The sequence below is a fragment of the Montipora foliosa genome, chromosome 14, assembly GCF_036669935.1.
Source record: "Montipora foliosa isolate CH-2021 chromosome 14, ASM3666993v2, whole genome shotgun sequence".
NCBI lineage: Eukaryota > Metazoa > Cnidaria > Anthozoa > Scleractinia > Acroporidae > Montipora > Montipora foliosa.
Window position 1 is genome coordinate 4,859,193 of NC_090882.1, and position 14,260 is coordinate 4,873,452.

At 40.6% G+C, this 14,260-nt stretch overlaps 1 protein-coding gene across 1 annotated transcript in view; it reads right to left on the reverse strand.

Moving 5' to 3' along the window:
* LOC137985538 (alpha-1,6-mannosylglycoprotein 6-beta-N-acetylglucosaminyltransferase A-like) overlaps positions 1–13,598 on the reverse strand; it is a 15,668-nt gene extending 2,070 nt beyond the window's left edge. The window contains exons 1-17 of the mRNA XM_068833155.1: positions 13,542–13,598; positions 13,078–13,129; positions 12,150–12,238; positions 11,238–11,330; positions 11,055–11,135; positions 10,354–10,512; positions 9,453–9,616; positions 8,556–8,687; positions 7,705–7,841; positions 5,792–5,910; positions 4,336–4,407; positions 3,631–3,723; positions 3,257–3,340; positions 2,615–2,677; positions 2,153–2,269; positions 1,385–1,459; positions 1,145–1,299 (exon numbers count right to left, since the gene is read on the reverse strand). Coding sequence (XP_068689256.1) covers positions 1,145–1,299; positions 1,385–1,459; positions 2,153–2,269; positions 2,615–2,677; positions 3,257–3,340; positions 3,631–3,723; positions 4,336–4,407; positions 5,792–5,910; positions 7,705–7,841; positions 8,556–8,687; positions 9,453–9,616; positions 10,354–10,512; positions 11,055–11,135; positions 11,238–11,330; positions 12,150–12,238; positions 13,078–13,129; positions 13,542–13,598 — 1,742 coding nt within the window. The remainder of the gene's footprint in view (positions 1–1,144; positions 1,300–1,384; positions 1,460–2,152; positions 2,270–2,614; positions 2,678–3,256; positions 3,341–3,630; positions 3,724–4,335; positions 4,408–5,791; positions 5,911–7,704; positions 7,842–8,555; positions 8,688–9,452; positions 9,617–10,353; positions 10,513–11,054; positions 11,136–11,237; positions 11,331–12,149; positions 12,239–13,077; positions 13,130–13,541) is intronic.
* Between the last annotated feature and the right edge of the window lie 662 nt (positions 13,599–14,260).

Consider the following 14,260-nt stretch of genomic DNA (forward strand, 5'->3'; position numbering starts at 1 on the left):
ACATAAAAATTTTGCAGGTAGATGTCCCAGGGATATGTTGCGGCAACATGTGCCCTCGTGTGAACTGCTACTTTTGTAATTGTGCAACACCAGTTTGGGGGTGATTTTGTCCCCGAGACGTGTCTCGTGAAGTTCAACAAGTTGCTCCCGCAAAAACGTTTCCGCAACATTGTTTCCTCGTTTGCGGGCGTCTTAACTTTGGGAGACGAGCCTACTTTTTATAAACCTTATCCAAGAAGACTTGAAATTTTATTCATTTGCGGATTCAAAGGCAGCACTTTCTCTTCAGTTGTTTTAAGAAACCTGGACGTTGGTCGAACCATCACAGATTTGAAGCTTACACACCATGCGCTCACCCAAAAAGAACATTTTTAGATTTTTTTTTCAACAAAGCGTCCTCGCGCAACTCTCGTTGCTGTCTAAAGTACTTGGTTTGGAAGAACATATATATACAGATAAAAAACGGCTAAAATACGTAAGACGAAAAAAGGCCTTCGTTTCCTTCTCCTAAATATCACAACCTTCACCGTATATTTACAACCGCGCAAAAGGTATTAGTTTTTTCTTCTGCGCTAATTGCATGAGGAGATTTTGGCACGTGCTGTCCGTAATTAATGCAAGTATCAATCAACGTGCAATCTGGCACGTGTTGTCCGTGCATCAGCATTAATTAAATCAGCGTGCCGGCATATCCCGTTCGTGAAATCCGTGCATTCGCTTTGTTTTCTTTTGATTTCCATGCACCTGCATAAAAATGAGGAACGGACCATTTAATGGAGGACGAAAGAGTCAGCTGTGCTAACGGAATCGAGGCCGTGAATAGCCCTTTTCACGGTTAGCTTTTCTCAGTTGCATTGCAATGTAATCTAACGTGGATGCGAGGCAGTTTCGGGTTAAAACTACAAAATAGCCCGAAATTGCCTCACATACATGCTAGATTACATTGTAATGCAAATGAGAAAAACTAACCTTTTCACGGGCTATTGCGCAATGTACACTTGAGGATCTTTCGTTTTCTGAGCAGTTTAGTTAAGCCCCCGCAGATTTGAATACTCTACACTACTATGGCGTTCCTTACTATTTCTAGTCTCTTTCAGCTTTTCTACAAGGCGAAGCAAAGAAATAAAATAAATTATTTTGTCACCTTTCCAGCGATTCCCTCGTGTTCAAAGATGCAAAGTACTTGGGTTCACACGTAAGTTTTTTTTTGTGACATGCGTCAATGCACGCCTCACCCTCTCCTCCCAGAACCATTTTAAGTTCCTTCAGGGGAGGCCAGTCGGAGGACTTGCAGAATTCCTGTGGTGTGTCAAGAGGGGAAGAGAAGATCGTTAGCATCTTTTTCACCAAAGAAAGAAAAGAAACAATTAATGATCATTTCTACCTGATTTTGCACATAAGCATTGACTCGTTCTAACATTCCAACATGTGTAAATTCATAAGGCAAATAGGGTTCGTCCTGTGGAATAAATGTTGGCAAGTTTATGAGCTTCTTTTAGTTATCAGTCACGTGTACATAATGGAAATAAAGTACGGGTGACGGGTTCGGGTTTCTTTATCTTAATGACTTGTTCACGTTTTTTCTGTTTGTTTATTTTGTTTGTTGTGAAAGGTTTGAATAAATCTTCTAACAAGACTCTCCATCGTTGAACAGACTGGCACTCGGTTAAAAGCTATAGAATCTAATTGCACCTGTAGTGAGCTTGGGAAAAGACACAAAATCCGCTTGTTTCCCGTAAGTGGAACTTGAAGCGCGCTCTCCTTGCAAATACTATTTGTAGGAGAACAAGTGCCGTAAGTTGTTATAACCAAAAAATTAGCTATTTGAACCTTACGGCGCCTGCTCACTCCTCGTGTTAACATGAATGCACCAATCAGAGACGCTTTTGATTGTTCTTCACGAAAACCAATGAGAAGACAGTTTGTTTAAGGGTTCCCCAGAGCTCTTCTCTCCTTCAGTCATGCGCAATAGAGAAGAGCTCTTTGGTCGAGATTACCCCACTTACAAACTACTATTACCAATATACAGGCTATCGGCTACTAACCTGACTGGGTTAATTAGGTGAAATGGCCGTAAGGAAGTAATTTTATGGGGAAAGCTTAGAGCGTTATTTTGCCAGCCCCGCACTAGGTTTCCTAATTCTCTCCTTACCTTGGTGCTGGTTATTTCCAGAAGTGCCCCTTCTACCTCTGTTAAGTTGTGGATATCCACTGTCTGAACGAAAGGTTTTCCAACGAATACTTCCGCATAAGGATTCTGCGAGGATATCTACATAAATTGAATTACAAATGATAGAGCGGTTTTAATTAAATCGAATGTTGTAAAGCTAAGCCCGAAATGTTTAGCTCGACCAATCACAATGTGCGCATTCGACGCAGTTAACCAATCAGAATTCGATCTTTCCAAAAGAACAAGAAAACACGTGCATTGCTTTTCATTAGCTGAACAGGTAGCGATAGATTTTTAGCGAATCAACATACAGGACAGACCTAAAACCATCATACTTCGCAAGAAAATGTCTCCGGCATATTGTCGATGAGTGAATTTTGAGCAGTGTTTAAAAGTTACAACATTGATCAAAATACGTTTCCTGGCCCGTTGCTAACAAGTTACCTTTCTAATGAGTGGTTTTCCAGCGAAAAATCCTGTGTTCGTTCGGTCCAGAGGTGGATTGTACTATAAAATAGTAGGAATGTTGACACGATAAGCGGAAAGAGTGGTGACAAAAATTGGCGTTCTAATTTTTTTCTTTAATTGATCATGTCTCTTGGTGAAGTGCCCACCTAGCTTAAGAGATAAACGTTTTCAAAATAAATGCAAGGTGAAAAGCATCAGGTTCTGAGTTAGCAGTTAGGGCTTGGGCTAAGTTACAGCGGAGATTTGAATTGGGTGCAGGATACTATAGCATAACATTAGTATAGTATAGTATAGTATGGTATAGTATGGTGTGGTATAGTATAGTGTAGTGTAGTGTAGTGTAGTGTAGTAGTATATTAGGCATAACCGTCAGCATGTCATAGTCAAGTATGGCATGACATTGCATAGCATAGCATAGCATAGCATAGAATAAAGCATAGCAGAATACAACATACTGTATTGATGTGGAAAGCAGAGCATAGTATGGCATAAAGCACAACAGCATGACATAGCATTGCTGGAATAGCATCATACACCATAGCAGGGCAAATCTAGGCGTGAATTCTACTTTCTATACATTATTCGTTGACGAAAATAAACAATAGAATCCCACTTTACCTTTGGATTTAAAAAGAAACAGCCATTAGCTAGCGCCTCCAGAGCAGCCGGCCCTTCATATGGTTGTCCCAGACCAACGAAAACCTAAACAAGAGAATCATTTTGTTTTGATGAAAGCAGAGGACAAGAATCACTGGTTTTGATGGCCTGCAATCAAGGACGTATTTCCAGTTGTCGAAGAAGCGACGGCCGGATACACCGGCGTGATGGACCTCGAAACGTAGCATAGTTATGATGGGCCTATTGGCCATGCATTTAACCTTCAGTAAATGGAATTAACCTCCTCCTACGGCCTCGGTCGATTTCAATTGCCTCGACCATGATTCATTCCAGAAATCGAATTCAATGATTTACTAATACTATCTTCGTCTCACCTTGCTTGATTCCAAAAGATCAATAAGAGTGGTTATATTTACAATTCCATGATTTATGACATATTCAGGGACTTGATACTTTCGATGACTTTCCTAAATTTAATGAGATATTAAAACATACAGATATCAAGTTCAATGGACATTATTCGCTTGTTCATTTTTTTTCGCTTTCCTAATGTAGATCACGTGGCAATACTCAAGAGAGTATTTCCCTTCAGAGTCTGACATCTTCGAGCTCAAAGAACTCTCTTTGATGAACAAGACAAATCTTTTGGGTATCGTCACGTGATGTGTACTGGAAGAACCAAATCTATAAGCGAATGGGGTCCATTTGGTATCTCTTTGTAAGCAAGGAGCAGATTAACAGAAGTACCCAATACCAATTGGCTAAGGATGAAAATCATCAAAACGGAACAGAGAAAGGCTATTGACCCGTGGCCCTTGAGGGCGAAGGGTCTAATTGTTTTAGTATCACCGTTTCAACTAGTCGGACAGAAAAGTTAGCAAATGCAAGAGAAAGAAATATTTCTTTGTGAAGAAAACGAAAGAAAGCGTCACGCTTTTCGCTACTCGAGGACTATTAATAACAGTCCTCTAGTAGCGTAGCTAATCAAAATGCAGGATTTGCATATAGTCCACTAGTTGGGTGATACTAATTTGTATTAGGCTATACGAGAATTGAGTGGCATATCCACACCGGCTTACCTCTGTATTACCTAAAGTGGAGTGAACCTCGTCAAAGTATTTTTTCACTGTATCAATGTAGTCTCCATAACCCTATAGATCAATCAAGGAAATAATGTCGGTATTAATGAAATAAAAAACATATTAAAGTGCCCCTGTCTCCAGATTTTGAAAGTGTGCTTGCTTAACACCTGACTGGCAAAATTTTGAGCTTTAATTTTTATCCAAAGGCCGCTTACTTTGAGTGTAAGTTCTGGATTTCACGGTTCGCCATTAATCACATTCAAAACTGACCGATTGGACCTCAGAGGGTTGGAAAAGTGACGTCAAAGACTCACTCAGTGTGTGAATGCAGCTTATTATATATGCAAAACGCGATTTTAAAACTCTGAAAGCCCAAAACTCCCGTGTTGCATATTAATTCTGCGGCGTACACACGCATTGCATTCTAAAACTAGTGAACTTTTGACGTCATTTCCTCCTCGATCCAGTTCTCTGAAGAACTTAAAGTTAGTAATGGCAGACCATTAAATAGGAAAATTCTACTTGAAATAAACAGGTGTCTTTTTAAATCAAGCCTTAAACCTTTGGTCGCTTCGTGTTTAGTTAACATAGTTTTGAAATCGAAAGAAAAATAAGAATTGATTTTTTGGTCACGGGGGCCCTTTAAGACCGCCATTGACCGTTCTGCCTTAAACTTTCCAGCCTAAGCCACGCCCTCCATAATTCACCGAATTCAAGGAATAGGATTTGACCTCGTTTAAGAAGTCGATGTCCCGTTCTAACATGGCGACAAACTAGTGTGAACAGATTCTTGGAGCACCCAGTCAACTTTAAGAGTGTGCTTTCGGCGGAACTGTTTTTTGGAGCGAAACGGAGCCTGCTGTTACTCTCATACTCACATCATCTCACATCAGATATGTAACTATGACCTTTGCCATCATACTAACACATCACTGAGTTTCACAGCTGATGAATGACCCGTAGTCGTGAAGCTCAATGTTTAGAACTCACGACCGCTTTTGCGGAGATCATAGGCTCGATATTCCTGCCTGGCACTCTGAAACGTTTTCCATTTGTTCCCTTTCTCGTGGCCAAGCACCAACTAAACATTATATCATTTCTCTCACCAGTACATTCAACACCTTCACCATCACACTTACACATTTTTTGTTGAATGGCGTTCACATTGTCGAGTTTGTAGCACTAGAGGGACACTTTGTGAAAGACGAGAGTTAAGCGACCCAGCTTCCCAGTAATTCTAGAAGCTCAATAGTTGGAGCACCAGACAAGTGTTACGGAAGTCGTAGATTCGATTTCTGCCTGTAACTTACCGGCGCTGCCCAAGCACCAAGCAACCATTGCAATAATGATATTGCATGTTTTGGTGCTTTGCCGTTGCCGTATGCCTTGGCACCGCTTCTTGAGGCAAGTAAGTAATGCACAAATTGCTTTTGTTTTTGCTACTTTCCCTTACCTTCCAAAACGCAGGATCTTTGCCATAAACCAAAGCTGAAGTTCTTGCACTTTTCACTGTTTTTCGTTGTTTTCTTCGCGGCACCGCAAATCCAAGGAACGAATTGTCCGGACTGTGGGCTGAAAAGAAAATTCAATGTAATAGCTTTGGGGCTGTGTTGACTATAGGGAGCTTTAGCAACGACGACGGGAATGACAACGAGAACGACAACGAGAACGTCATCTAAAAACATAAATTCGCGTTATTGCGATCACTTCGAGACTATTCCAAGCTTTTTAATATGACAAAGGAGTAGCAGTCCTTCAGGAATCAAACCGTCATGAGCGGCGCTTACTTTAGGGGAGAAAATGAAAATTTATCTCTAAGTGCTGACGTTGTCCATAAAACCTCAAATTTGGCAATTTCACGTTGTTGTTTTGCAAACGACGGCAAAGAAATGGATAAAAATGAAAAATGCACGTGCAGAGCGTGCAAAGCTATTGTTTTTGCCTACTAAGTATGCAAATGTGTGACGTTCTCGTTGCCATCGCCGTTATCGTTGCTAAAGCTCCCTTATGCCAAATCTACAACGGACACAAGACATCAGCGAAAACGTCACTTCAAAATATCCCTTTGCATTACTGTGAGTATATTAATCCATTTCGTCCACGTCGTACACGAATGCGGAGGAAGTAATTTTTCTCAAAAATAAATCGGGACGAGTGGTTTAAGAATAAAAACAGAGAACAAAAGGTTTACATTTGCATGCTCGCGTTGTCGTCAAAACCTCAAATTTGATGATTTCACGTCGTTCTTATGCAGAGAACCGCAATAATATGTGCTAAAATGGAGTGCTGCACCATTACTTTTCCTCTTTAATTTGAACCAATGATGGTATGGTTTGCGGCGGCCGAGTTGTTTCTTAACGCGCCCGCAAACGAGGAAATATTGTTTGCGGTCACACTTGAGAGAAACCCAGTGTAACACTGGTGTTGACACTACTCAAGTGTCAACTCTCTGATGTTTTGAATCCCTAATGAGAAAGGTTAAAAACGATAGAACTTGACTTTAACACTAGTGTAAACTCCCTAATGCAACCGCAAACCACTAGCTGTTGAGGAAACATTGTTTCTCGAAATGTTCCCTCGGTGCGCAAACGAGGAAACATTTGCTGAGAAAGCAAAATGTTTCCGAACAAATTCAGGGTTCCCTTGGGCCGCAAACGGAGAAACATTTGCTTCCGCAACATTGTTTCCTCGTTTGAGAAACTGTTGAACTACCCCTCCTTCCAAAAAACTGAGAAAGTTACGTAATCCTACTTTGTAGATATTGCACAATGTTTGGTTATATTGTGCGCAGTTATATTGATAGAGTGGGTCATCTCCTCATCAAAAAGCCCTGGCTACGCCCCAGTGTAGATGGTGTTCCTTTCTCTTCTAAGGCTGGGGCTTTTCTGAGGTTTCCGCTCCATAACTGCTTCGGCGTTACAGTACACAGTCATCATCCCTATCTAAGCATATTCTCTGATTGCACTCACGTGATAAGACGGTGATGTTGGTGCCAAAACAAAAGAAAAATGTAGCTTAAGTTTTGCATAATAATCGAGTTAAATTTGCAATGACTTTTTCGCTGTTATTCTTTCCACCAACATGGCCAACGTGACACATGGGCAACGTGACGTCAGCTACAATCAAAGAATAATTAGGCTGATTTAGCAACAGAATGGGAACGTCAGTGGCGACGGCGGGCAGATAAAACACCAATGAGAATTCAGAATAGAGTAGACTCCACTCTTTTCTTCTCTATTCTAAATTCTCATTGGTAGTTTTGCTGCGCGCAACGTCGCCACTGACGTTCCCGTTCTGTTGCTAAATCAGCCTATTAGCGTGAACGGGACAGTGCGTTTTTTGAAGTTATTTGATCTGTGTACTTACGATACATTGTCATAAACTGCTGTAAGTGAAGATCGAGATCTCCCCATGGCGACCTCCCCCCTGGAATCTTTCCTTTGTAACGCTTGAAATTGAATTCTGCATCTGTCCCAAAGGAGTCTAACACGCGCATTTTGCATCTAGTGAGAGAAAATTAAGCTTGATATTTATATTCACGTGGCCAGAGTGACTATTCCATCTCACTTGTGTCACTGACGCACAAACGAAATGATTTATTGGCAGTTGAGGACACAGTCTTATGGCATTGACTAATTGAGTAATTGACTGACTGGCTAGCTAACCGATTCATAACGAAACAGTTTATGTCTGGCTCCACGGGAAACAGTGAGTTTTCTTCCTCCTCGATCTTCAATAGAGAGCTTTAGATTCTGGGACGAGGACGAGAACGAGTACGAAATTTGACTGCCCGTTTTTAGCGAAAATAGTAAGAATTTCTAAACCGGTCGATTAATCTTACACTTTGTTCGCAGCATAGGTTGCTCAGTTATTCTTATTGCTGGTAGCTGAGCCTTCTTGCTTATCAAAAAATACCAAAAGTGCTATCGTGTTGTTGAATTGTTCTCACAAGACAACACTTTTCCAAAACCTCGTACTAAAATGACGACGGTATCACGTTTTTCCCGCCAAAATGACGCTGGTTTGCGCGCGCTCACTGTTGTTTTGTGAGAAAATCTCGTACCCGTAGTCGTTCTCGTACTAGAATCTAAAGCTCTCTAATGTTCCCCGAGATGAGGCTGAAACGTGAATTTTTTTTCTAATAGACATCTTACAGCCAAAAGTAGTCTGTAACTATAAGAGAGCAAATATATTAAAATATTGTATTTTGCACTTACTTGTGTAGTGAATAATCGGGTCCACTTCGTTCTGCGATTATCAGTAGTCCCATAATATCAGTGAATATCAAATCCAGTCCATCAGGTGAAACCTCACGCACACAACCATCTGGGGCCGGGTGAACAAGAGAACTGATGCCGAAAACAAAAGTGAATAAAAGTAGCGACTTTGAGATTCACGACGCGGTGACGTCAGCGCGAACTTTTCCAGACACAATTCTTTCACGAGAAAACCAATTGCTCTGAATTTACTGAACCTTTTGAAATTTTGCACAATTCGTTCTCGTTTTCTGCATAAATACAACGTAAAATGATATTTTTTGTTTGGCAAACGTGAACACATAAAAGACCTGCATCAGTACAAAGTTTAGCGCAATCCCGATTCCAATTCTGATCCCTGTCCCTAGCTCATTACAAAGCCTTATCGAGATCCCTCTCTAAATCCAATCCTGATACCGATTCTGATCCTAATTTCAATCCAAATTTTGATCCTAATACCAGCCCTGTCTCAATTCCAACACCAAACGTGATGATTCCAATCACAATCTCGATTGGATAGTTTCAATAAGGTAAAGGTAAAGGTACACCTTATTTAAAGTCGGAAGTTCCTTTACTCTCTATAGAGTATTCTCCCAGGAAGCCGACGGTGCGCTCATTTTACCCCCCTCTTTCCATCAGTGCTCCGTTTTAAGGGTATTTAAAGCTACTTAGGCTACACTGAAAGGAAAGAAGTCGAAACAAGGATGTGAGTGCCGGGGATCGAACTCGGGACCTCTTGCACCAAGGCCGCGCACTAACCAACTGTGCCACCCTTGCCCTTGTAAACTTCAAATATGAGCTGAAGTAAGACTTGACCGAAATCCACTGATATATTACTAAATATGTGCGCAACTTTACCTTGGAAGATCATCCACGGTAAATGCAATTGTGAGATCGTGACCTAACACATACAAAGCACTTATCAGGTCGGACCACTGTGTTAATTCACCCAGTGGACCTCCCATGAATGCGTTGTTTAAGAAAAACTTGTGTTCACCCATTGAGGACAAGTACAACAGAATCTGCAAAGCAAGATAGTATGAACAGCATGCAGTGTAGCAGCTTTCGTAAACTGTTTTCATTTGGTATTGGAGCAGCTCATATTGTCTTAAGTATCAGTCATTGTTGCGTTCGACGAAGGAGAACGTATACTAATCATGTAGTTTGTCGAAATCAGTCACCCGGGAATCGGCCAATGCCATTCGAATTTACATCAGTTTTGGCAGCCACGTGGGGGTATCTATCAATGTATCTTGAGCATTTCACCTCGATGTCATGCGAATCCAAATGACGACGAGTAACTCTGTGAATGAGTACCTGTACTTTACTTTAGCCAAGCTATGTAGTTCAACGCACTAACTAATGATTAGTTCTAGTCTCTGTTGATTGGTTTTTAGTTTCCGGTTTGGATAGCAAGCCAGTCACATTGAACGTTATAACAACTGCTGTATGATTGTTACAGGGCCTACGTTTATCATTCAATCACTTGTGACTTAAGAGGAAAGTTCGCCACAAACAAGAACCTTTTGAAGCAAAGACTACCTAACCGCCGATTTAAGATCTAAGGGAAGGCAGTGATTCATAAAGCCACGTAATTATCCTTTCAACAATTGTTTATTCACAGTGAAAAGTACCGGTACTTGGATTCGTTGGATTCTATACGTCTGCTATGATTGGCCAAATTAATTACTTTGTTTTTGATGTAACGCTTTTGAAAACCTCTTCATGTAAAAGGTTAAGCCATTACACCACATTGCACCTTTTTTCTTTTCCTGTCATACAAATCCAGTTTCGTTCGCAGTTCTTCAATGGCTTCCATCCAGTGTGGCCAGGTACCGATAATCCGCTTTCGAAGCCAAGTATATCGTTCACCATCTAGTTTTTCCAGAAGCTCGGAAAGACTTGTTCGGATGGAAGCCTAAGATAAGACAAATAAAACTGAAAGTTAAGACCCGATAAAACACTGCTATTCGTTTTTTAAACATTACTTTAAATTTTCTTGTTCTTATGAAAACGCCAATGCAAATTAATAAACGTTCAAGATCCGTTCGTCCAATCTTGAAATCTGAAATCCCTGTAAATCACACTGGCTTTAACGTTTCTTCATTGAAGGTGAGTTCAGTTTTATTTTAAGCAAAGGAAACAAGACTAAATTTATGGAATTTTCAAGCCGTGTTCCTCGAAGCCGGATTGTCAGCGTTAGCCCGGATATATGTTACACGGATGGACAAATTAGGTCAAGATTTAAACTAAATTATTTTCGGATTAGCTTGACAGAATTTAAAGCCTACGATTTGACATGTCACCTATGCTCGTAGTACGGTATATTTGTTTTCCAAGAAACGATAATTTTAATTTTCAATTAATTTTATACCAAGAATCGAATCGCCATGGATTTTCTGTGTCCTCTCGATCTACAAGTCGATTTAATCCGGGAGACACTCGGGGAATGGTACCTACCCGGAAAAAGCCTTGGCCTGTCCTGAGAGGTGGACGAATTGTGTGTTGTCTCCACGGCAAAACGGGGCACCACGCCTCTCTCTGTTCAAAGAAGGGTAACCCAAAATAAGCAAAGGTTACAAGTGGTAAACGATACAAACATATGAAAGCTAGCTTTATGGATAGAAGAATGCTTGCACTTGCCTCACTCAAGTATTGAATTACAGAGCAAGAATTTTTCAGATCAACCTTGTATTTCTCTCCATGGCACTTTTGGTTCCACTTCTTGTTTAATTCCTGCAACAAACAACAAAAATAAACGCTTGTCTTTGGCAGGGTAAACTATAGGCAAAAGCTGATCATGTAATAAATTATAGTATTATATACTCAACAAAATATAGCATTTTTGATTGATCAATGACGTACGCAAAAATACATTATAGAGTGCAATTCTCTTCTTGCACCAACCTCATAACACACCTCCTTTATCCCCCAAACTTTTGCATAATCATTGTTTGCATTCTCCTGGGACATGAAGATGCCCTAAGAGAAATCGAAAACAACGCCTGTGCCTTTTTTTTGGGGGGGGGGGGGGAGGGGGTTAAAAGAGGTGTATTACGGGATTTGTGCAAGTAGGGAATAGAGTGTTTTCACGTGACTTCACGGCGGCCATGTTGGTCTCCCCAACTAATCCTCCGGGAATTGAGCTCTATTATCATGAGATAGCTTTGTTTTGTTTGGCTTTTACAACAGTGGGCGTGCTGAATCTCCCAAGGGAGAGTGGCTTTTACAACAGTGGGCGTGGTGAATCTCCCAAGGGAGATTGGCTTTTACAACAGTGGGCGTGCTTAAGCTCTCAAGGGAGATTGGCTTTTACAACAGTGGGCGTGCTGAATCTCCCAAGGGAAATTGGCTTTTACAACAGTGGGCGTGCTGCATCTCCCAAGGGAGGCGTCCTATAAATGTATCTTCTCCGGAAAGGGTTGACTCCCAGGCCAAGTATGGGAGATTGAGGCTCCACTTGATGAACTCCTGACCGGTGATAATGACTTCGTTCTTTGCTTGACATTTCTGGCACATTTCTCTTCAAAAGATTATCAAAACAGTGGTTTCTACCTTGATTTTAAAATCACACAGAGGAAACACAGGGTCTCCTGGAACGGTACACTGGAATGAGGCACTGACGACGTTGAAACTTGTCGAAGCTGTGTTAAGGAAATAAATTGTAAAATCGTTATGTAAGTTCGTAACCTGGAGGACCATATCTTACGATCTGGGCCCGCCAACAACGATGAACTTCCTGTATCTTTGTGATTGGATGTCGGATTCAAAAAACGATGAGCTTAGCGTGGGAACATGCAATTGTACTGCACGTGCCGCTTGTGCTGCAGCTGCGCGCTCTTCTTCCTTTTTCCAAAAAACAAAGCTATTTGATTGGCTGTTTGTTTCTCTTCGTAAAGTGCTTCTAACAGTTTACTTTTAAGACTCGACGTCAAGATTTAAATAAACTTTAGATATGGAAACGTTTTTGCGGTCGAAGTGCAATGCAACCGTAATACGTCAGCTCTATGAAAAAGCTCGATAAAAGTGCGGTATGGTTTTACAGTGGTTATCCTGGAAAGAGCAGGACGAGAATCTCTTAACTCGCCCACAATAATACTTTAAATTTATTAAAGAATTGATAGACAGAAGCACAAAGAAGGATAATTGAGCATATTATAGTGAACCACATTTTTTTTTTTTTTTTTTTAAGTAATTGCCTTCTTCATTATTAGGCCATAGTTTAGGAAGGACATGCAGTATATATAATCAGGTTTAAATTTTATCCGCTGCTGATTAATGAACTGGGAGTGTATATCTCGCCGTTTATGCACGTTTCGCCTCTTGATATCGACCCGTCTATGTTCGCCGAAATTTGAAATTTCTGCGGGAATAAACTTGTGACTTCAATCACCTATTAAATAATTTAGTGTACGCGGTAATAACTGCAAAAAAAACGTTTAATACCTTGAAATTTCTTCAGAAATTATTGCTTTTGACTTACCAACTAAACGCTCAAAATCTGAAATGTATTCCCCGTCTTCTTTATGTCCTGCCTAAACATACTGGCATTTCAAAATGGCTGACTGAGGTTGTAGAACTCGAAATTAGTACAGGCAGGCTTCTAATTTCTCAAGAGCCAAAACTTCTCGCGCATCTAGAATTCCGAGTTCACGAAGACAAAAGACCTTGATCGCCTAAGACTTTCCAATTATTTTGGTCTTTCTGAGCAGCTTAACGCGTTGAAAGTCCGGCTCTTTTCATCACGAAGTAGACAATCCTGTTTTCTCTCAAAATGCTTTTCAAGAGCGCGGACCTTTCGAGGTTTACATAATGAAAAAGGAAGATTTAACTAACACTAGAGATATTTAGCATTGCGCATGCGTTAACGACAAACGGCAATTTGCGTTTTGCTACAAATCAAACAAACAAGTGAGGTAACAGAATCTTCACGCTTTTATCACAAACAGCACACTGCGGTTTGCAGTTTGTCGTTTCACGCACGTTCACGCGAAATCTCTCCATTATCTAATTTTCTTGCAACATGAGAAGTCGTTCTATGTATTAAAAGAATGGCATGAATTACCTCCCAGGGAAGCTTCTTGTATGCGAATCTCCAAGGCAGACCTTTGAACAAGAGTGCCGTGCTTTACACTTCCGTCTTCAACACGAGAACTTATTTTGAAAAGTCTAATTTGGGTAGTGAAAAAAAGCAATGAAACTACAGACAAGATCAGGGTACGTTTTTTGCTTGTAAATAAGCGCCGCATAGTGTTTGCGTGCAAAGTCGACGTAGAGTTCGATACTTGTCTTCATTACGCGTGGTTTCTTTTGTTCTTAAAAAGAAATAAAATGATTGAAATTGAGGTAACCTTGCCATGGTTACTCTACAATATACGCAATTAAGGTTTTTTGAAGCTTTTGTATCGCCTTTTGGATAATAAAGATGCTGATTAACATTTTCATTGTTGTGAACAGGCTGTTATAATACATATCAATCCGGTGAACTCTCGCTGAAAATAAAGGGAAGAGCGTGTGTTGTTTGAAAGGAGATTCAAAAGGGGTTCAGATGAGCTCGCGCGAGCGCAAAAGCCACAAAAGGAAGGGTTTAAGGATGTTCGCGCCCAAAATGTTCCCACGTACAGATCTTTTTAAAACTTGCCACGCAGAAAGGTAATGATCTACTT